The 22,058-nt window shown below is 35.7% G+C and overlaps 2 protein-coding genes across 3 annotated transcripts; both read left to right on the top strand.

Annotated features, from left to right (window-relative positions):
* Positions 1-591: 591 nt before the first annotated feature.
* cldn10d (claudin 10d) lies at positions 592-4,966 on the top strand. The gene is made up of 5 exons (XM_052558969.1): positions 592-2,430; positions 2,543-2,704; positions 2,789-2,870; positions 4,356-4,463; positions 4,571-4,966. The coding sequence occupies exons 1-5, from the start codon at positions 2,199-2,201 to the stop codon at positions 4,788-4,790; spliced, it is 804 nt and encodes a 267-aa protein (XP_052414929.1). The 5' UTR covers positions 592-2,198; the 3' UTR covers positions 4,791-4,966.
* A 1,549-nt stretch (positions 4,967-6,515) lies between these two features.
* dzip1 (DAZ interacting zinc finger protein 1) lies at positions 6,516-22,016 on the top strand. Of its 2 annotated transcripts, none has more exons than XM_052558947.1 (18): positions 6,516-7,147; positions 8,242-8,348; positions 8,619-9,236; positions 13,018-13,102; positions 14,793-14,923; positions 15,008-15,166; positions 15,396-15,512; positions 15,613-15,675; positions 15,761-15,889; positions 16,139-16,187; positions 16,292-16,336; positions 17,965-18,113; positions 18,220-18,406; positions 18,906-19,059; positions 19,858-20,165; positions 20,267-20,409; positions 21,214-21,385; positions 21,640-22,016. In XM_052558947.1, the coding sequence occupies exons 2-18, from the start codon at positions 8,346-8,348 to the stop codon at positions 21,720-21,722; spliced, it is 2,595 nt and encodes an 864-aa protein (XP_052414907.1). In that variant the 5' UTR covers positions 6,516-7,147; positions 8,242-8,345; the 3' UTR covers positions 21,723-22,016. The 2 variants fall into 2 exon arrangements, with proteins under 2 accessions (XP_052414907.1, XP_052414906.1); XM_052558946.1 differs by having other exon boundaries at positions 6,517-7,147; positions 16,289-16,336.
* The last annotated feature ends 42 nt before the right edge of the window (positions 22,017-22,058 follow it).

The following is a 22,058-nucleotide window of genomic DNA, read 5'->3' as shown; positions in this document are numbered from 1 at the left end:
TGTGTGTGTGTGTGTGTGTGTTTTATAACATGGAGTAATGCTTTTTTTATTAAAATGAATGCTGGTATAACAAAAAAACTGAAACATTCCTGTGAGAAGAAGCTTCTCTCCTTTGTCTTTGTATAATTTCCATATCTAAAGAAACGGAGAAGGGGGGGGATGAACGGGGAACAGCTGTAAGAATAGACTAAAGTGTATTATTTTTTTTCTTTTTACTTTTTGATTTTATTTTAATTGTTTATGTTAATAGAAATTCTGCACGTTAAGGAAAATGATTCAATATCATGAGTCACATTTCAAGACACAAATTCACTTAATGTGAAAATAATCACTTTGTTTAAATTAAAGTACACAAGACAGCGCACATAGAATCAAACAGAAAACAGAAGCAGAAATGCGCCATCTGGCGGTATTTGTTTAATGTGGCATGCGTTGCCAAATAGAATCGGGTTATTTTAAACTTTAAAAGTAGTTAATAAATCATCATTAAAGTTGTAAATCAGGGTTAATTCTCTGTTGAAACACGTAATCGTGTATTTACAGTTCAAATAAACTTAATTTGTTTGAGTATTGGAAACTAGCTGGTCAATGAGACACAAATTAAAAAACAAAAAAAATCATAATGATCCATTTTTTATCCTAATGTAGAATTTTGATGTCGTAATTATGAACGTTTATCTAATAATTTAACATTTTATTTGATAATTATGTAAGTATGTTATTTGAGTCATAAATGATGATTAACCATTTTATGGCAGAAATGGGCTCCCATATAATTTTGACGACATCTGACATAAGCTAGTATCTCATAAATCAACCTTTGTCATGACTTTTTATCTTATAAGTTTTACTTTTAATGGTTCACTTATCTCATATTGTGACTTTTAAGCCATAAAAATGTTTTATCTGACAATTCTGACTTTTCATTTCACAATTTCAGATTTGTATTACATAATTATTACTTACAGTATCATAACTTCGACATCAAAACTTAGTTTAAAGATTATGTTGAACAGTTTAAGAGAAAATTTATCAACTGAAGATGTCACGCTAACAGTAATTCTGATCAAATGCAAACATCTTCATGCATTCACTCCACTGTAATTTTTACTTTACTTGAAAACAGAAGACAATATTAAAACACAGTGCATCAGAATACATTAATTAAAACAAACAGAGCAATGCTGAACGTGTTGTACAGACTACGTGTTTATACTCCTCATGTATTGCTTATCTGCAGAAGATCAGCATTAAGCCGACTCATCCTTTATTTGACTCTTTCTTTAATTATCTAGATTTTTCTCATTTTATGCTGGTTGCACTGAAATAGCCGAATGTTGTTTATACATAAACAGTGCATACATTTCATGTCATTTTAAACTTTGTATGTTAGATCAGTATCTTAATTACAATGGACTCTCAGTATTCCCAGGATGCTTCATACCCAGTAACCAGCTGATGTTCTGTCAGAGATTATATTTCAAAAACAAGACAACCTGTACAAACAAGATCATCACAAGTACAATGAGCAATAAATGCTTCAACAAAAACTGGGTCAAGAGGTCGTCATTTAGCACACATTTTGTTTTCAAAGGCAGAAAACAAAGATAATATATCTTTATAACATATTATTGTAATATATGATAATATAATTCAAAATATTAATGCAAATATATAATACTAGAAAAACACTGGCATTGCATCCAAATGCAGTGTTTGTATTACATCCGTTCTACTTTCATAACTTCATCTGGTCAGTTTTATAGGTATAGCACTATTTGATTTAATTTTCAAAAATGTTTAATTTCAATTTATAATTCATTTTGACTGAGAAACAAGCTGTGTTTTCATGGCATATTGGCTTTAATTTGTTCTTTAATTTCACTTGTTCTAGATCATGAGAAATGCATTGGAGGTTTTTTTAAAAACCATTTTCCTAGAAATACTTGGAATCTGGGTAAGCATGGGAATACCCTCTGGTAATGAAAACTGCTGATGAGGTCAAACCATGTCGTTTTACCAGTTTCACGCTGTAAACTGCAGAAAAACGGTTCCAAAAACGGGAGGAGACAACCATCAGTGCTTAATCTCATTTCATTACTGACTCGAAGCCTTTTAGAAATACACGCACCGCTCTCACCGTAGCTTTTTGTCTGCACACATACACATTTTCTTTCTCTGCTCTTTAAGCCGGCAGCATGAGGCAGCGAACAGTGGTGATGTATGTGGAGATCGGTTGCTTTGTGTCCTGTCTGTGTGGCTGGGTTCTGAATTGTTCCACTCTGGCCACTGAGTACTGGGTCGTCTCAGAAAGTGCGTCTGTGGTTCTCAGCGCCGGTGATTACTATTCCAACCTCTGGATGGACTGTGTCGCAGACACCACAGGAGTATCTGACTGTAAATACTACCCCTCCATGATGGACCTGCCTGGTGAGGAAGAAATCTGGCCTTATTTCATGATTTCATGTTACTGCAGGATCATTAATAGTCTCTCTCTCTCTCTCTCTCTCTCTCTCTCTCTCTCTCTCTCTCTGGTTGTTAGTTTTCCTCCATGTATCCAGGGCCCTGGCTGTCGTCTCTGTGATCTTTGGCTTCTGGGGGGCTGTTCTCGCTCTTATTGGGATGAAATGTACCAAAATCGGAGGTTCTGAGCTCGCCAACGCCAGAGTTACATTTGCAGCAGCGTTGACGTACATGGCATCTGGTACAAACCTTTCTTCATGAACATTTCTGCATTACGCATAAACTGAGTATCATAAACTGATGTGTTGCTGTGTCTGTTTGGCAGGTTTTTGTGGTATGATAGTGTACTCCTGGTGGGGAGAAAAAGTGCGTTCAGAGTTTGTGGATCCATATTTCTTAGAATTAAAGTACGTAAATGTTACTTTTATTTTGGTCATACTGTATGTCTAATTTTAAAAGTTCTAGTTGTGTAAATGATTTTTTTATTTTTATGAAGTAGATAAGTGATGGACTAGTTATGACATATCTAAGGGCATATCTTGCTCTTTTGGATTAAAAAACTTGTAACTTTAAAAAGTCCAAAAATGCTAACTTAATAACTAATCTAACCAAATTAATAAATAAAGGTGGCAGTAGAGATAGGTCTGCACGATTATGTCAAATATCATAGTTGTCGATTATTCCCTTGAAATTGTAATTGCGATTATTAATTACGATTATCACAATTTATATTGAATGATGTTTATACCATTGTTTGATGAAAATAAACAAACTGAAAAACTTTTAGTGCTTTTCTATAGTAGCTATTAAGCCTCAAATGTCAAGTATACATCGGATTGCTTTCTTCAAATTATAAAAAGTAAAAATATACTAGTATTATTAAGTTATACTAAAACTAAAATTAAAATAATAGGAGAAACCCTTAAGATAACATGTAGAAAGCAAAAAAATGCATATTAAGTATAGACAATAACGTAAATGGACTTTGAACAATTAATTTCCGCTTTGAACGCTTGCGTAATTGTGGCATCCATAATTGTAATTGCGATTAGAAATTCGATTAATTGTGTAGTTCTAAGTAAGTAATTCAAACAAAATTAATAATTAATTATGTCCCTTTTACATTAAATTTTGAACTCATTGCATGAGATGCAGAAAGCCAGTGACACAATAATTTTTTTGCAGACAGACTGTAGAGAAAAAAGTATAAGCCTATATTGCAAAATAAATGGCTGTGGACATAGTGTGATAGACTTAGGCTGATGATACACGGGGCAACTTTTTGAGCAATGTTGCCGGGCTACTTTGGTAAATGTTGTCGTCAACAGGCAACCAGGTGAGACACAGGGCCCACGGCCAATCTAAAGTATCCAGATAGACATTTGTTACCCATTCTCAATTAGAAAGTGCACAAGCAACATTACTCAAAAAAAAGTTGCCCAGCAAAATTGCTCAAAAAGTGGCCCTGTGTATCATCAGTCTTAGGCTATGTTCAATGAAATGGAAAATTTATTCATCATTTAATTAAATTTGAATTCAGCATTTTACTTAAATTTGGCATTTTGTATAGTTTCAAATCTATATTTTATGTAATTATTACAATTTTAGTTATTCATCAATCGCCTTCTAATCAGCTGTGAACCTAAAAAAAAGTACCATGTATAAAATGTAGCTGGTAAGTTATGGGCTCTTAAAGTAGTAGTTTTGTGTATTTTTGTGACTCTAAAGACCCCTAGAGTTAAGTGAGTGTAATTTACTGTTGTATTTTAATTGTCACAATTACAGAGGATTTACAGTGAGTTTTCATTGCCTTATTAGAAGTCATAGTAGGCCTACCATTAGCATTACATTGAAAATGTTATTTAAAAAAATAAAAAACTTTTGTTTCTCAGGTTTGAGCTCGGTGCTGCTCTGTTCATCGGTTGGGGGGGTTCGTGTCTGCTTATTTGTGGAAGTGCAGTCATGTGTTATTTCTCTTGGAGAGAGTCATTCCCTAAAAGGTCTGGTTTGTTGCACTGTATATATCTACACTGAAATAAGCACAATAATAATATAAAAATGTTAATGAATATGTAGTACATTGACAACTCTTCTGTCTTTTACTCAGGTTTAATAAACAACCCAGAAAACCCCCAACCTACATGACAGCACGCACCAGACGGACATACATGCTGCCGGGCTCGTCCAGACCCACCACAGTCATCATCCCTCCTTCACACCAATCATACAGAGAGAGCAGAGGAACCAGAGCGAGTAAAGGGAGGAGAGGAACACAAGAAAGCCAGTCTGTTAGACCCAGCCTGCCCCCCATAGACTCAGCTGTCTAATCCAGTGTTTAAAGAAACGGTATCACACCATGTTACAATTATTTTACAGCATTTATTAATCTAGATTAATTTATTAATTTACTGTTAATCATTGTTAAATCGTGTTCCTTCCTAATACATTAACTGATGTTAATTTATATTTCTTAAATTGTTAAAATGTACTAGTGAATGTAGAAATGAACATGCTGTAAAGGTATATATATATATATATATATATATATATATATATATATATATATATATATATATATATATATATATATATATACATATATATATATATATATCATGTTACTACAGAGATATTAATGTACAGAATGTTACTCTGATACCAAAGAAAATATTTATCTTCGAGAAAAGGCACTTGTTGAGTGTCTCTCTAACGCTAATCATTTGTAATAAATTTTCTCAAATTCAGTATTTGTGTAAGATAGAAATCTTTAGATAGAAGTCAATTTAATAAATGTATATTTTAAACATTACTAAAATCTTGTCCTTTGATCCTTTGGAATATATAAACATAAACAGTGTGTGTGTGTGTGTGTGTGTGTGTGTGTGTGTGTGTGTGTGTGTGTGTGTATTGGTTGTGATTTGGTAGTGCACAACCTCTAACTCAAGATAAATCATGAGATATCCAAATCATAACACACACGTATAATAGCCTAAAATGCTTTCTAAATGCTCACTAATTGAAAATGCATTTAATTCCACGTACAATATCAAGCAATAGTCTCATTATGATTCAGGCCTATTAAGACTAAAAGCTTTTGGTGCTATATAAGCCTATTGAAAATAAATGCTATTTGCACCCGGCTGAAAACAGCAGCATGCAAAATCTTTTCATGGCCTTTCAGGATTCTATTCTGTTTGCACTCTGGTGTAAACACTAATATCTGTGCATTCCTCTGTGTATAGCCTACTGCAATTATATATAACAGACTAATGGGAAGCACCAGGAGATTGTAAATACATCTAAGAAAGCTCAATAAAATGACAGATACTACAAATGAGATTATTTGAGCATTTGGAAATGTTCTTCACACCTGCGCGCTAATAAAGCACCGTCTAATAAATACCACTGGATGGCGACATCCACTAAGAAATACTCACTTGGTCTCCAACGTGAACACAGAATAGTGTTGAACTGTAGATAGTATGATGGATTGTAATCTTTACTTTTATATTTTAAATTGTACTCTTATATTAGTATGAAACAAAGTATAGCTTAGTCAAAATGCATAAAGCAAATGAGTATCATTCTTAAGAGCATATCAATATGTGCATGTATAGCCTATGCTCGTTCCTGTTATTTTGTGTATTTTTATATGTACACACATACATATAGACTATACCATATTAATAATCTTAATATATGATGATATAGGTGACATTTTATATTTTGAAGCATTGAAGTATTAGTTGCTTTGTTTCACTTTAAACCAATTTATTTCACAATTTAGAAGAATGAACTTGACATTTTTTCTGTAATCTTAGCAAAAGCAAACCTGTAGCTCTTTATTTTAATCCTGTCAGATTCCATCCTTTCATGAATTCAAATTTATTTCCATCTGGTTTCACATTAAGTTCCTTTCAGGCATCATTTTAGATTTCATATTATTGTGTAAATAATCCGGTATTAATAAAGTTGAAGTTGAATATTTCTTAATATCTGTAGCTTTATCGCACAAAAGAACAGCCCAATTGTCAATAAAAGTTATGGTAATTTCTTATTTATTATTATTATTTTTTAATAGCCTATGCAAAGATTTGCATATGCAGGTTAACCCTACCTGCTTTACATTAACATTTAGTCATTTAGCAGACACTTTTGTCCAAAGCAACTTACAAATGAGCACAATAGTAGCAGCCAAAAACAAAAAAAAATAATGTTTGAAAATTACTAACAGCTGAAAACATTAGACATTTTGAAAAGTAATCAAATGTAATCACTTATAGGCCTGTATTATTTTAATAAGTAATTTAAATAGTTGCACTACTTACATATTAATTAGGGTAACTTGTCATAACTTTTTATATTTGCAAAGTAACCTTCCCACCACCGTCAGTAGGTTTGTGTGTGGATGCTCCCTGCGGGACTCCTGCGAGGCCCTTCCCCTCCTCGAGCCCCGGAGATGAGATGAGACGAGGCTCGCGCCAGGAATGCGCTGTGTGACGTCACGGCGCTCTGGAGCTCTCACACTTTTGGGGGAATCGGTTTGTTCCTGCATGTGTTAAAGTTCACCAAAACCGTGTATCGTTTGTTTTCTTCGCAGCGCAGGACTGAAGCGGATTTTAGGATTGCCAGGTTTTGACGTACTTCTGCACGGATTGTTTGCAAAAAACTTCTTCGCCGAGAGGTAAGAGCCATTGCATCTGTTCTTCCCGTTACTCGGCGATGACTGAGAGTCTCCAAAACTCTTTGGTTTGCCGGAAATGGACGAAAACTAACTTTATTTTATATTTATTCCTCACTTCGTTGTATTGAATTGAAATGTAGACGTTGTCTTCTGGTTTAAGCAATATTTCTGTACCGTTCTCGTGCACGAGTCACCCTTTTGTTCCTAACTGAGCTTGTCCCAACTTGAGATGTTTTAAAGGGGCAGTAATCTGAGAAGAAGACTGTTGAAATGCTCTAACGTTAGTCTAGTCTAGACAGAGAGACCTTCAGAGTCTGTATGACGGAAAAAGGTCAAATCTCATGAGATCTGTAAAGAACATCCAGGCCACATTTCATTCTCAAACGAAAAAAGTAAAATAAATACATACATAACTTACATATACTTTATATTTATCATGAAGGCAATGAAGCCTGTTTAAAATCATTAAGATATTAATATTTACCTAAAAGAAAAAAAAAATTATGTTACGTTGTGACATTAAACCTACAAATTTTAAGTACCCAGTTTAATCACTGTATTGTTGTAAAGTGAAAAAAATAGTGATATATTACAGAATACTAAAGGGGCAGTATTTGCCGCCGTAAATAAAAAAATAAAATTAAATTAAAAAATGAAATGAAAGTAATAGTATCTCACAATGCAGAAATACTTTTCATTTTCTTTGAAGTATTTATATATCTGAATAAAAAAATATTAAAGGAGATAGCATTAAAATGTAATAAGGCGAACATGCACATTTAGCTCGTATATTCGCTTTCCATTCCTTTTAAACAGTTTTCAAACGTAGTCATGAACAAGAAACATGTACCTTATATGTGAAGTAAGTAGTTAGTGTGGGATAATACAATAATAATTGTAAATAAACAACAATCTGATTATTAGTAATATATCCTTTAGAAAAAGAAAACCGTTTAAGATCAAAAAAATAAATAATAATTTTACGAAATAATACGTGATAAAAAATTATCTCTCTTAAATGACAAATAGCAGGTAAAATCATGTAAAAGACCTTTAACATCCACGTGCTTCTCCTCCTCTCTGTTCTCGTGCAGTGTGTGCTGTGCAAACTGGGACACGCGCTCTTGTTTCCATAGAAACGCACAAGACGCCTTGAAACTGCTCCGACCATTCATCAAGACTTCACAAAAACAGCAAGATGGTAAGGAGGCAAGCGACAGCACGAATCAGCGAAAAAGGTGTAATTCAACATATATCGACGGTTTAACCGTTTTATTCCCGCATGTAACCTGTTTAATGAACGCTCGTAGTCATGTGGACCTGCTTGTGTTGTTGCTGTTAGCTGGTAATGATTAGCTTGCAGTGGTGGAATCAATCAGGAATGTTTTTAAACACGTGACCTTGAGAAATGGGCTGGTTTATTAATCAGAAATGGCTATTTTTTCACCTAGCTCTTTGTTTCCCCCTGCAGCCGTTTTATGACAATGTTTACTACCCGTACCCGTCAGATCCCCCGGGGACCCATTCTTCAGCAGGGATCCCGTCTCTGTTGAGCTCTCCTCGGAGTCAGCCCTCATCCGGCAGCCAGAGCAGACCAGCCGCATCCCCCATGTCCAGAGTGCTTACATCCTCCGGAGCCGCCGGCATCCCTCCGCCCTTCAGGTTCAGAGCCCGGTGTGAGAAAGTGGACTGGCGTCGGATCAACGCCGTGGATGTGGACCGGGTGGCTTCTGAATTGGACTTCCACGCTCTACAGGAGCACATCACAGAGGTGACGTTCTGCAGTGTGGAGGGCGAGCGCTGCCGGCGCTGTCAGAGCCCCGTGGACCCGGCTCTTATTAAGCTCTTCCGGCTAGCCCAGCTGACCGTGGAGTACCTGCTGCACTCCCAGGACTGCCTCAGCATCAGCCTGCAGGCGGCCGAGGAGAGGCTTCAGACGCAGGCGCAAGAGAAGGAGCAGCTCTGCGTCCAGCTGCAGAAAAAAACCCAGGAAGCCAAGACACTAAAGGAGGAACTGAAGCAGAGGAAGAAGATCATAGCCTCTCAGCAAGCCATGTTCAGCACGGGGATCGGTGCCAATTACCACAAGGTCTGTACAGCCCCGTGGTGGAGTGTGAATGACTGTATTAGCATTTTCATTGTCCCTGTCACCTCCCCCTCAAGGCCAGACTCTATTCCACCCGTCTCACAGTTCATTGTGAATATAACGTGTGCTTTTCTCACAGTTGACAGTGTGAAGGCATAACATTAAGGCTGAATCCCAGTTCGCGTACTGTGCTCTGATCACTGATCTGAAGTGACATAAAGCTGAAATAAAATAATAAGATTAGATGAGAAACATAAACTTGAAAAACTGAAACGGAAATTAGGAATGCCCTTGCAACTAACAGAAATAAAATCCTTAAAATGACTTTATTTCTGTTAGTTGTTAGTTAGAAGGCCATTTCTAAAAAAGACATCGTAAGGACTAAAATGACTAAAAAAGTAATTAAATCTAAACAAAGATACTTAAAAAAACTAAAAAAAATTATGAAAGCATATTGCAAAATTATTAAAATAAATAAAAATGTAAAAATTCTACATATAAATAAATACTATAGTACTGTGTGAATAATACAAAACATGTAGGTTTTTAATGTGAATATCTGTTAAAAAGTAAAAATATAAACACATTTTAGGAGTATTTTTTGCATATAGATGGCATTAAAGCTACCAGACATGGACTAAAAGTAAGAAAACTAAATATTTTGGTTTTATGGCATCTTTAAAAGTAAGTTCTTTACCATGACTAGTGCAGTATGTGCTTTTCTTTTCAAGTAAATGTATGTGATTTATAGGGATGCACCGAAATTTCGGCCACCGAAAATTTTCGGCCGAAAATGACTTTTTCGGTTTTCGGCCGATAGACTTTTATCACCGAAACAACACGGCCGAAATGTTGTGATGACGCAAACAGAAACCGCGACCTGCACGTGCATAACGCAGACCACGAGCTCCACGCGAAATTCACTTAACACCAGTGAGAACATTCTCTCTCTTCGTATTCCTTTATTCGCAGCACTAAAGCGTCTCCTAACAAAGAGATTAAGACGGACCACGAAGTAAAAACAAAGAAAAGTACAGTCTTATAGAGTCTGTTAGCACACGTCTCATTGAGATCTTTTCGGATCCTCTGCACTTCATCGCGAATGTGCTTGATCCGCATTCTAAAACCATTACTTGGATGCGGAAATAAGGCAGCGCGCACGAGAAATGATCCAGGTCGCGCTGGATGCGGAGAACCCGTGTGGAGACTGAGAAGCGCCAAGCGCAGAAAAGACTCGTCTCTGCACCAGATGAGTGGCATGCACCCTCGTTGTCTGATATGTTAAGTGAAATTCTGCAAGAAAGTGCCTCAAATAATAATAATACGTTGGCTATTTTGTTCTTAGGCTACTAATATATATATATTATATATATACACACACACACACACACACACACACACACACAACAGCTAGATGGTTAACTGTCTGAAGTCCCCATCCCCAGAAGAGACAACCTTCTTGCCTATACTGGAGAAGTGATGCACTTTCTAGTCCTACAGAGAACAATTTCAAATGCACTTCACCTGAATGCACTTTGTTTTTATGAGAGAACTGTTCATTTTAAAACCTTTCTGCAGGCCAGTAGGCCTGTACATTATTATTAAATATACACATGAGTGGGATACATTTTTAGTTTGAATTTTATTTTATACTGTGCATTGTTGCAATGTGCTTAATAAATATTTGCATCATTTGTAATTATGTATTTTTATGTTTTTTTTTTTAATAAGTTATTAAATTGTAATTATCTTTGAAACTTTAATATTAATTTATGCAATTGCAATGTCTTAATTTTAGTAAAGCTAGTACACGGTCATAGCAATAAATGCAATGGTACTAATAATTGGCATAATTTCTTTCGGTGTTTCGGTTTCGGTTTTCGGCCTTGGTTTTCTCTTTTTCGGTTTTCGGTATCGGCCAAGAATTTTTATTTAGGTGCATCCCTAGTGATTTATGCAAAATGTCCTAAAACCAATACACCTGCATAGGTCATTTGGCCAAATCCCTCAAATACAGCTCTTCAGAGAATATATTGTATATATAGAATATATACAGTTTTCCCTGTATGTCAGGTTTCATATAGCTCAGTTGGTAGAGCATCACTTTATATGACAATGTGCAATCATGTGATCATGGGTTTGATCCCAGAGGACACGTGTGCTCATAAAATGTCAATGATGATTTCTGTGAGGGTAGGTTTAGGGGCGGGGTTAGGTGTGGTCATTCGTACAAATTCATATGAATTAGCCACCTAGTAAAATATGTGCAAATTACATTTAAATAAGTACAGTAATACGTCATTTCATGACGACAGATGCAAAACGACACTGTCATTATTTTTTATTTTAAGACGTAAATGTAGGTTGTAATAAGGAGCTTGTACAAACAACCTATAGGGTCGGGGTTTTTTGTTGGAAGACATTCTGAATTTAGTATTCATTCTAAATGAGGTGATGTCAACACTTTTAAGTCCATAATCAGGATTAGCTAATCACCAGACACTGTGCTTTTTGGACACAGCATTCAGGATTTGGAGAGTGGAGCAGATGGTGTCGGCTGGTGACGATGACTTGTACTGCTCTTATAAAAGAGCCTTAAGTGGAGGAAACCGATCTAAGCACCCATCCCCCATCATGCCCATCATCCCCTCCCAATCATCTCATCAATGAAATAAAATTGCATGTTGCATTGCTTTTAGAAACATTTCAGTGTTTGTACCATGGCTTTATCAGCTGTTTGCTCATTTGGCCCTGATTTCGGCCAGCTGTTGTCAAGGCAAAACCAGGTGTTTCATGTTGTTGCTAGGAAAAGCACAGGCACCTGACAGCAGAATCGAAATGAAAGCGATGCTCATGGTGTACAGTTTAATTCAGGATCAAGTGATTTTAACCATGATTAATGAAGTGATTACCTAGCTGGATCTGATCAATTTCCCCCTAAGAAAAAATTAATAAATAAATAAGTTGCATTTTATTTATTTTTTTCACAAAAAAGTAGAATGTCACTGGTCTTGGTATTGGTCTTACAATAACCGTAATTTTCTAATTGGAAAATCTTTTTTTCCTTTGACTTTGATGTGAAATTGGACCCAGTTTTCTAGAGGTTCCTCCAGTTCTGTAATCCACTGTCTTGGTCTCGGTTCAACACCTGCTGAGGCTGCGGATTGACACCAATGGATCCTAAACACATAATTGCATTTCACAGTTGATTTGGGAAGTTATGTTAGTGCAGCAATGCAATTAGGTCACACAGTGGGAGTTTAACGGAGACAGTCTTCCCTGTCTTGTTGTAAAAGAAAGGCAAACACAGTGCGTGTGTTTGTGATGGGTATCAGTGGCAGTGTGGTTAAATCTGCTTGAGAGTACCAGACAGGCGTTTTGGCTGCTAAATGTGGTGTATGATGTGCAGTGTTGAGGATTTCCCACATATCCACGAATTGGAGCGAGAGATCCGAGCAGGGAAAAGATGTGACATCACCCCTGCACCACCATGTGTTTCCATGGCAACGTGCCCACATTGTCTCTTGGTATTATTGGTGAGTGGAGTGTGAGTGACAGCTGTGTTGAGCTGCACAGACACCTGCACATCACCTGAGCAGGGCTCGTGTTCACTTTGACCTTCAGCAACGATTCTCCCAGGAACATTTGCTTTTTAGATCACCGAAAAAGAAAGATTCTGTCATCATTTACTCAGCCTTACCTAAAGAATAAATTATCTGTATTATTCTCCACAGATTTTGTGTCATGTAAATTAATCAGGCCCCTGATTTTGTTTGCCTTTCAGTGCCAACACTGTGAGAAAGCCTTCATGAATGCCTCTTTCCTGCAAAGTCACATGCAGCGCAGACATCCAACGGAGTCTGACATCAGTGAGTAAAAACTGTGTGCTGAATCACTTCACATTGTGTTTCTGTTGTATTTTGCAAGTACACATTTTAGCATGCTATTAAAGAGCACTTATTGGAAATAATATGTGTTCCTGTAGCTCAACTGGTAGAGCAAGCAAGCAATCGCAAGGTTGGGGGTTCGATTCCCTGGGAACACATGATATGTAAAAATGTATAGCCTGAATGCACTGTAAGTCACTTTGGATAAAAGCGTCTGCTAAATGCATAAATTTTAATTTTAATTTAAATTTTAATATAAATTTTTAAAGAATAAACGTAAATGCAAACTAAATGTATTGTATTCAGGCAACTGCGTTTTAATTGCAATTAAGTAAAAATGTTTTATATTTTTTTATAATACATTAAAAAAATATTACTTAAAGTTAATTGAAAGAAACTTGAATATAATGTATATAAATGTATTTGTAATAATGCCTTTGTAATGATAAAGTTGCAGTTTAGTAGATTTAAAATATATTAACTTAATATAAAATGGCACATTACAGATAAAAATTCTAATCTACTATTTAACATGTGCTTTAATATGTCAGTCAACACATCAAATTAAGTACAGTACTTCTGTAAAGCATGACAAAATACTATAACATTGTGATTTTTAAAAACTTTTACAAATTCTACTTCCATTAACTCAGTTATTAAACAATTTCTCTTTAAGTACACTTTAAGTACACTCTTTAAGATTTAAAAGGGTCATATGATGCTTTTTTAAAGATCCTTGTTTTGTGTATTTGGTGTAACAGAATATGTTGACATGCTTTAATGTTCAAAAAACACATTATCTTTCAAATACAGTATATTAGGTCCTCTATGCCCTGCCCCTCTCAAACGCATCATTTCTACAAAGTCCCTCCTTCTGACAAGTGCAGTCTGCTCTGATTGGCCAACTGACCCAGTGCATTGTGATTGGCCGAACACAGCAAGCACTCATCGGAAATGTAACGCTCCTTTCCATAATTGCAAGCTTCAGCTTTCAAAATAAATGTAAATACAGTTAATAATGTCTTTAGTTTTACCATCAGTTCAAGCCAGAAAGAGGAACAGAGTCACGTGACAGACACAGTGATGAAGCTCGTATGTGTTTACAGTACACAAGCCATGGACGGTTAAAACAGCTGACTCCACTGTGTGACCCTGTCCTCAAACACACACACACACACACACACACACAGACGTGCATTTACATACACACAACACGCAAAACTCTGCATTTGACCAGTCAATAGCAAATACTTAAAATGATAACAAAACATACTTACAATAGCTGATTCAGAAGCGCCAGATTGTCGTAGCAAAGTCAGAATGACGTCCTCTCCTCGGTTCACGGAACAGTCGTCCATAAAATGCGTTGCTGTTCTGTTGTAAGTAATCTTAAAAATTCCTAAATGCATCTACTTTCGGAAGGCCAAATAAAGTGCTTTTGCATAGTGACGTAGATATGTGGGGGGGTGTTTGAATGAGCTGTTTTAGGGGCCGTGGCAGAGTCTTAACTTTAATGAAGAATATCTCTTTGGATTTGAGACTTTAGTCTTTGTGCAACTTTACAGATCTTCTTCATGCACCAAGAGCTTGGAAATCACATCATTTGATGCCATTAAAGTACACTACGAGTGCACATTCAGTATAGTTAACAACAGCATCTCATATTTTCTAGAACTGATAACTGATAATCAGAAAAAAATTCAGACCATGAAGTTACAAGAGGAAATCAACAAACTACAGGAGCAGCTGACCCTGGTCACATCCCAAATGGAGACACAGCAGAAAGACTGCATTGCTAAACAGGTTAAAGGAGACAAAAGAGACACTATGTTTTAAATAGAATGTTTTGTTATTTGAAATAAGTATGCCATGCTCTATTTTCTCCAGGAGAAAGAGCTCATTCAAAGGCAGGAAGAGTTTAAGAGACAACTGGAAATATGGAAAGAAGAAGAGAAGATGCGGATGAACAGCAAAATAGATGAAGTCAAGCAAGCCTGCCAGCGGGACATGGATTCAATGCATCAAAAGAACAGAAACCTAGAAAAAGTGTGTTTTTATTTCATTTACTCAACCTTCTCTTGCTCAAAATTAATAACATCCAATAATAATATTTATAATACTATATGCTGGATTTCCAAATTTGCTGGATTTAAATGAACATGGTTGTAAAGGACAAAATACATTGATCATACAATGCAAACGTTTATAGAAGGATTGATATTATGTGGTGTGATTATACTGAGATGGCATTATTTTGGTGCTTTCCTCTCCTCAGGAGCTGCTAAAATTACAGCAGAAAAATATGCAGGAATGTGTGCAGCCGTTACAGACACAGCCCATTAATGAACACTGGCAGGAAGTTGTTAAACTTCAACAAAAACTTCACAAACAAGTAAGAGATACAACACTCATTTGATTTGGGACAGTCCAGTTCACCACACTTTAGAATGGAGATTACAGAAGGTTTAAAGCTGATGTTTGTTTTTACTCAGGAGGTGAAGTGGGCAGGGAAAATGCAAAAAATAAAGGAGGAACATGACAGTGAAAAAAGTCTGGTAGGTCTCACAGACCTCATGTAGCAGTTTAAATACAGAAATCGCTCATATATCCACAACATATCTGTTATATCGGTTCCATCAGCTTCAGGAGGAGCTGTTCAAGCTGCGCTCGGCTGTGTCAGAAGGACGGGAGGAATCACGACGACAGGTGCTGGAGCTGAGCCACAGGCTGCAGGAGCAACAGCAGGTTATTTCCTCCCAAAACAAGCAGGTCAGTACTGTATCCTAGCACAGGAAGAGGCTCGATTGTTCAGGATTTCCTGTATTAGCGCAGAAGCCCACAGCATAACCGTTCGTGTTGAAGGAGTGTATGGGTGGGAATTATCATCACACTGATTGTGTTGTCAGCTCCTCATTATGCAGGTTGTTCTTTTAGTGCAACATAAGTTTGAAGTGACAGCTCAGATAATGTGTTGCTGACGGTTTTTTTGTTGTTGTTGCTCTTTTGTTTATGTGACAGATGAAACAGATCTCGTCAAAGCCTCCAGCAATATCAGTACAGCGTGAAGGTATGTAGACTATATATTTTCGGGCAAACGTAATACAACTTCTTAAATGAATTTTCTTCAGAATTAAAAAGAACAATTGTTTTTGATATTTTTGGTTTCAGCGGTTGCTGCCCTGGCTCCAGAGACTAAAGCTAAAGTGGTGCTCAGTGGTAAGTCCCTGCATAATATGGTGTTAGATAATGTGAAAATAATATCGATGTGATAAATCTTCAAAAAAGAAATACAATTTCTTCAAAGATACATAACCTACTGCAACTATCAAATATTTTGTATGTTGTAGTATCAGGCTTATGGAACAAAGGATTTACATGTTTCTTTACTACCAAAAACAAGATCAGAACAATGAACAAAATTTAGTTTTTTTCCTCTTCATAGCATCAAATCTCATTAGTACAAAATCATGGTGTATTTTAAACATTAAATATATTCTGATTGGCTTTGTTGCTTTGTTCAGCAATTCACTGTCAGTGAGGACAGAAATATTAGTTGACGAGCTTTCATTAATAGAGTTTGAGGTCAGCCAAATTTTTAATGTTTTCAACAGAAGACTCCTCATATAGGCTGCATTGATTTAAAAATTACAGTAAAAATAGTAATAGTGTGAAATATTACAATTTAAAATAACAGTTTTCTATTTTAATATATTTTCAAATGTAATTTATTCCTAATGCCAAAGCTTTCATTAATAGAGTCTTCAGTGTCACATGATTCTTCAGAAATACTTATAATATGCTGATTTCAAGAATTATTCAAGTATATATGAGTATTCAAGAATCGTTTCAGTGGCTTAATAATTGTGTGGAAACCATGATTCTTTTCAGAATAGGAAGCACAGCATTTGCTTGAATTTGAAATGGTTTGTATCATTATTAATGTCTTAACTGTCACATGTGGTCAGTGTAATGCTTCACTTTTTTCATTTTTACTTTCTGACCCCAAACCTCTGAACTGCAGTTTATGTCTGCTGAAGGTTAACTTTGTGTTTTTGATGTTCACTAGCATAGAGATGGCTTCAAATCGAACATACTGTACATGTAACTAACAGACACATGATGTAATGGGGTCTTTAATCAGCATGCGGTCAGTATGGGGTATATAAGTGCAAAATGAGAGGGTTAGAATTGAATGTCCATCCATAACCCCTGCACTCTTCTCTGACCTCTTTGCACTGTCCTATTAGAGCAGTTCAGCTCAGTCCATAAACTGAATCCTATAGTGGAGCTGTCTGAGGAGGAGAAAGGTAACACAGTGGAGTGATTGAGTGTAGTCGTCTGTGGCATGCTCACGTCCGTCTGCGTGTTCAGTGCTGAGCATGCCAAACTAAACTTCATGAGCATGCATGTAATCAGTGGACAGCTCAGAGCAAGAGAAAGGACATTTCATTGTGAAGATACAGTAAATGAGCATGTATTTTAAGTGCTTGTATTCTCCATTGTATATGGGTTTGAAAAATCTAAAAGTCATTTTCATTTCGAATTTTTCTTCATTTAAAGTTTGTAAAAATGTGATTTTAAATTTCACACTTTATTATATCTTTGATCAAAGCCTTGGTGAGCATGACAGGACTTTTTAGTTTGTTTTACTTTGTCTAGAGCAATGATGTCCATCTGTTTTAGGCTATAAGAGTATTTTCCAATATGATGTTAAATTGCTTTTTTGTTAATGAGTGGCAACATCTGCCACTGCAATTGTAGAGTAGCAGAAAATGTATTCTAGAGCTTGTGTCATCCAACATGGTGAGTGCCACTTACCTTGATCATTCGTCTTATATATTCAGATTCCTCTAGCATCTCTGAAGGTCACACTGAGAGCCGGTCATGGCAGCAGGAAGTGCAGGAGCTGTTGAAGAACCCGGGTTTAAGGAGAGACATGTGTCTGGCAGCTCAGCAGAACCTTGAAGATCGACTGCAGAGCTTAGGCATCAAGGTAAGAGAGTCAGCCTGCATTACAAAATAACTTATGGCCAAAATATATTTAATAGATTATACAGTTGAGAAGCCTGTATAAGCTCAGTGTCTATCATGTTGTTCAGGGAGTCAGTGGTCTCTCTAAAGGGGCGTTTAAGAGCACCATGACCCAGGTTGTAACTGATCGTCAGAAGAGACAGGAAGAGGATCCAGCGTATCAGAGGGCTCTGAAAGAGATCAGCCATAAACTGGAGCAGAGAGTGAAGGAGAGGAACACGCAGTGGCCAGCCAAACCCAAACAACAGGAACAAGGTCAGGAATCGCCTGAGAACACGGGTTTAAATATATTTGTTTTATGTCTATTCCCAACGTGTTTATTACCATTAACTAAAACTGAAACCATTTAAACATTTTTGCCTTTTACAGTTGTTGCTTAGTTTAAGTACTAAAGTAACTAACACTAAAAATTTAATAATAATTAATAAATGCTATTTAGACACATAAAAAAGTGATGAAAAAATAAATAAAAATGAATTAAAATTTTATAAAACTATAATAATATTTAAATGACATGAATATAACACTGACAAATAACAATGTGGAATACTGTTTAATATATTAAGCTAGTATCTAACATTTAAACAATGCAATATTTCCCCCAGTTTTTGTGAGTGCTTTGTATTTGTGTGGATGTTTTGTTGCTCCCTTAATTCAGGTTTTTGTGGCATGCATGAGTTCTGTTTCAGTCAGGATGCTGCATTAGAAGGCTTATGTAGACAGTAGAGCAGATTTCTGCATTATTCTCTTGCAGTGGTTCAGTCCAGACCCAGATCTAGCAGCTTTCCATCTGCAGTAACTCGAGTGGAGTCAGGCCCTGCTCCTAAACAGCAGCACACCCCACAAGCAGCTCCACGCAGCAGAACCAGCCCCCTGCTCAAGACCTCCACACCGCTACAACATCACAGGTACAGCAGCGTTTACTCTGGCCTTCATGAAAGTAGGAGTGTTTTGAAGCTGAAAAATTAAACAAACTCTATTTATATTTGTATATTCATAATAATGCACAATATATGTTTTATTATGTATTTATTATCTTTTAATTGTTTTCTGATAAAATATCCAAGCTTGGTAGGGCATAATGTTTTTTTTTATTATTATTTAAGCATGTCCAATCAACAGTGTTATTTTAGTATTATTAATGCACAATTATAGTATTTGTAATAATTTAAATTTGTTTGAATTATAATATTTTTAATGAATGTTTAATTAATCTGTTTTTGTTCTTTTAAATGTGCCTAGTTAGTTTTTAGTCATTTACATATATGTTTTAGTTATTATTGTAATTATTTTAATAATTTTAGTACTTCAATTAATCTAAATAATTTTTTTTGTCAAATGTTACAAATAAACAAAATAAAGTTTTTTATATTTTATTTTCAATTAATGTATATTTTAATTAACAAATGTTACATGTACTTACTACTATAATAACAATTAATTATGCATAACTACATGCAAGTAACCGTATAGTAAGTGCATGCAGATAAATAATATTACTCAGTATTTAAATGTATAATTACACAGTAAAAAGGACACCATAAAATAAAGTGTAACCTAAAATTACAACACTGATAATCAAGTGTCACATTACAGAAGTGAACTGATCACTGCTTTTATTATGTTCTCACTTTATCAATTGGTGATATTTTGCACAATGCCTTTTTCTGGGTTGTGTGAATGTGCATATTGCATCTCGTCTGCAGAACTCCTCCATTCAGCTCTGATGAAGAATCATCTGAGGAAGAGGAATCGTCTGAAGAAGAAATCCCTCAGACACAGAAGAAATCCGCTCTGGTCAACAGCACCACTGTCAAGGCCCAGACTGCTAAAACCCCTCACACTCCTGCAGTGCGCTCCGATGCTGCTGTGATCAATGCAGACAGAACGGATTTCACGGCTCTGAGCGAGAGCGACAGCGAGTGGACCGACGGCAGCGAGATGGTGGAGATCAACCTCTCACAGCTGCACAAACACACTGACCAGAATGGAAACATGGAGAAGATTACTCACAGTAAGACTCGCTGCTATTTTTAGGACGGTGTGGAGTTGTTGTAATGAACTAGAAACACAAATGTTACAAATCTGTATTGTTTGTGTGTGTGTTTTCTGTAGGTAATGTCAAAACTCTGAGCAAAAGCCTTGAAAAACAGCTGGAAGCTCAAGGCCCAAAGAAACCAGCTGGGGGTGTTAATATTATGCTTGAAAAGCCAACAGCTGTCAAAAATATAAAGCAAGATGCAAAGAAAGAGCTGAAGGTGAGACCTGCTGCTTTAAACAGATACAGACGTTTACATTATGCAAAGGTAAACAAATGTGATATTGTAATCTACCAGAACAGAACAGGTGGAACATTTCAAAACTTATATGAAGTACTTTGGCATTTAATTAAATTCTTATTGAGAAACCGCATGTTAAGGAGGGTTAAATAATAACATAGATTATTGATAAAAAATACAGTCAACCCTTATTCGTTCAGGTAATACAGCTCATCAGCATGACTGTAGTAAATATTGTAGATATACACTACTGCTCAAATGTTTGGGGTTTGTAAGTTTTTAAGAAATTAATGTTTTTATTCAGCAAGGATGCATAGAGTTTTCAAAAGTAACAATAAATACATTTATGATATGAAAAAATGTAACTATTTACAATATAAATGTTAGTACAATAAATGTTAACTGAACCAAAATAAAATACAAAAACTTTTTAAAAAGTTATTATATTTCAGCTAGTTGATAAGGCAACATTTCATATTTCTATTTAGTTTGACTCGATGTACTAAAGAAAACTAACTGAAATAAAAATGAAAACTGTATAGATATTGAACAAAAAGTAGTAAAAATGACAAAATTACTAAAAGTTTAATTAAATGTAAAATAGAAAACATATTTTAAATTGCAATAATACTGTATTTTACAGTAGTTTTTATTGATTTCTAATCAAAAATATGAAGTCTTAGTAAGCGCAGTAGACTTCAAAAATGGTGGGTATTCCCTTTAAGGTTTTTTTTTATAACTCTTTTATATTTGTAACGTGTTGTCCTGCCCTGTTGCTTTCAGCATGCCGATGAAGATGATGATGATGACGACTGGGATATCTCCTCTCTGGAGGATATACCCGCTGTAACCAAACCCAGCCAATGTCCCGTACCCATGAGGAGCAGCCTGGACAAGAGTCTGGACACCAGCACCAGTGTGTGGGGCTCCTCAGCGGCCAAAGGACAGAAGACAAGTACAATGAATTCATTATTAACTTGAAATATTTTATTAATGAGAAATCATTGCTACAAATAATTTACATCTTAGAAACTCAGATTGCTTGAAAGGCTCCTGTAGGTTTTTATTTAATCTGAAATGTACATATTTTCCAAACAATTGTTAAGCAAACGTAATTTTTAAAAGTTGAAATAATTGAATAAATATATTAGTAATAGTTATAGTGTGAAGACTAGCTGTGATTCTGATTTCTTTCTTTGTGTTTCTCAGGCCTCACAAACACAGGAACCAGTAGCACTCTCAAGAGCAGTTTAGTGACCGTCAGCGACTGGGATGATTCTGATGAGATATAATAAAATACAGCAGAGCAATACCAAAACATCCTCACATTAATGTACCTTATAATTGTAATATCCAGTATCTATTGTAGCTCAGGCTTAGTGATCATTCAGGGACAGCAGTGCAAAACTTGTTTGATATTAACAGTGTTAAAGGTACTTTATATGAAGTTTAAAGGTACAAGTATACCTAACGCTAAGAAACAGCCAAGGGATGTTGCACTTTAAAATGATTGCCTCATACTTTTTTAATAGTGTATGTAATGTGTTAATAAAAATGATTTATTAAACTTTTTTAAAAACTTCAAAGATTCTTTGTTTTGCACATACATGCATTGACATTTATAGTAT

This window comes from Carassius gibelio, chromosome B6, assembly GCF_023724105.1.
Source record: "Carassius gibelio isolate Cgi1373 ecotype wild population from Czech Republic chromosome B6, carGib1.2-hapl.c, whole genome shotgun sequence".
In the NCBI taxonomy this organism is placed as follows: domain Eukaryota; kingdom Metazoa; phylum Chordata; class Actinopteri; order Cypriniformes; family Cyprinidae; genus Carassius; species Carassius gibelio.
This window is presented reverse-complemented; position numbering and strand designations above follow the sequence as displayed.

Coding starts and splice junctions, on each gene's coding strand:
- cldn10d (XM_052558969.1), top strand. CDS start 2,199: ATGAGGCAGCGAACAGTGGTGATGTATGTGGAGATCGGTTGCTTTGTG. Junction 2,431..2,542: donor CTCCATGATGGACCTGCCTG/GTGAGGAAGAAA, acceptor TCTGGTTGTTAG/TTTTCCTCCATGTATCCAGG. Junction 2,871..4,355: donor CCATATTTCTTAGAATTAAA/GTACGTAAATGT, acceptor TTTGTTTCTCAG/GTTTGAGCTCGGTGCTGCTC.
- dzip1 (XM_052558946.1), top strand. Junction 15,676..15,760: donor ATGACAGTGAAAAAAGTCTG/GTAGGTCTCACA, acceptor CGGTTCCATCAG/CTTCAGGAGGAGCTGTTCAA. Junction 18,407..18,905: donor ACCCAAACAACAGGAACAAG/GTCAGGAATCGC, acceptor ATTCTCTTGCAG/TGGTTCAGTCCAGACCCAGA.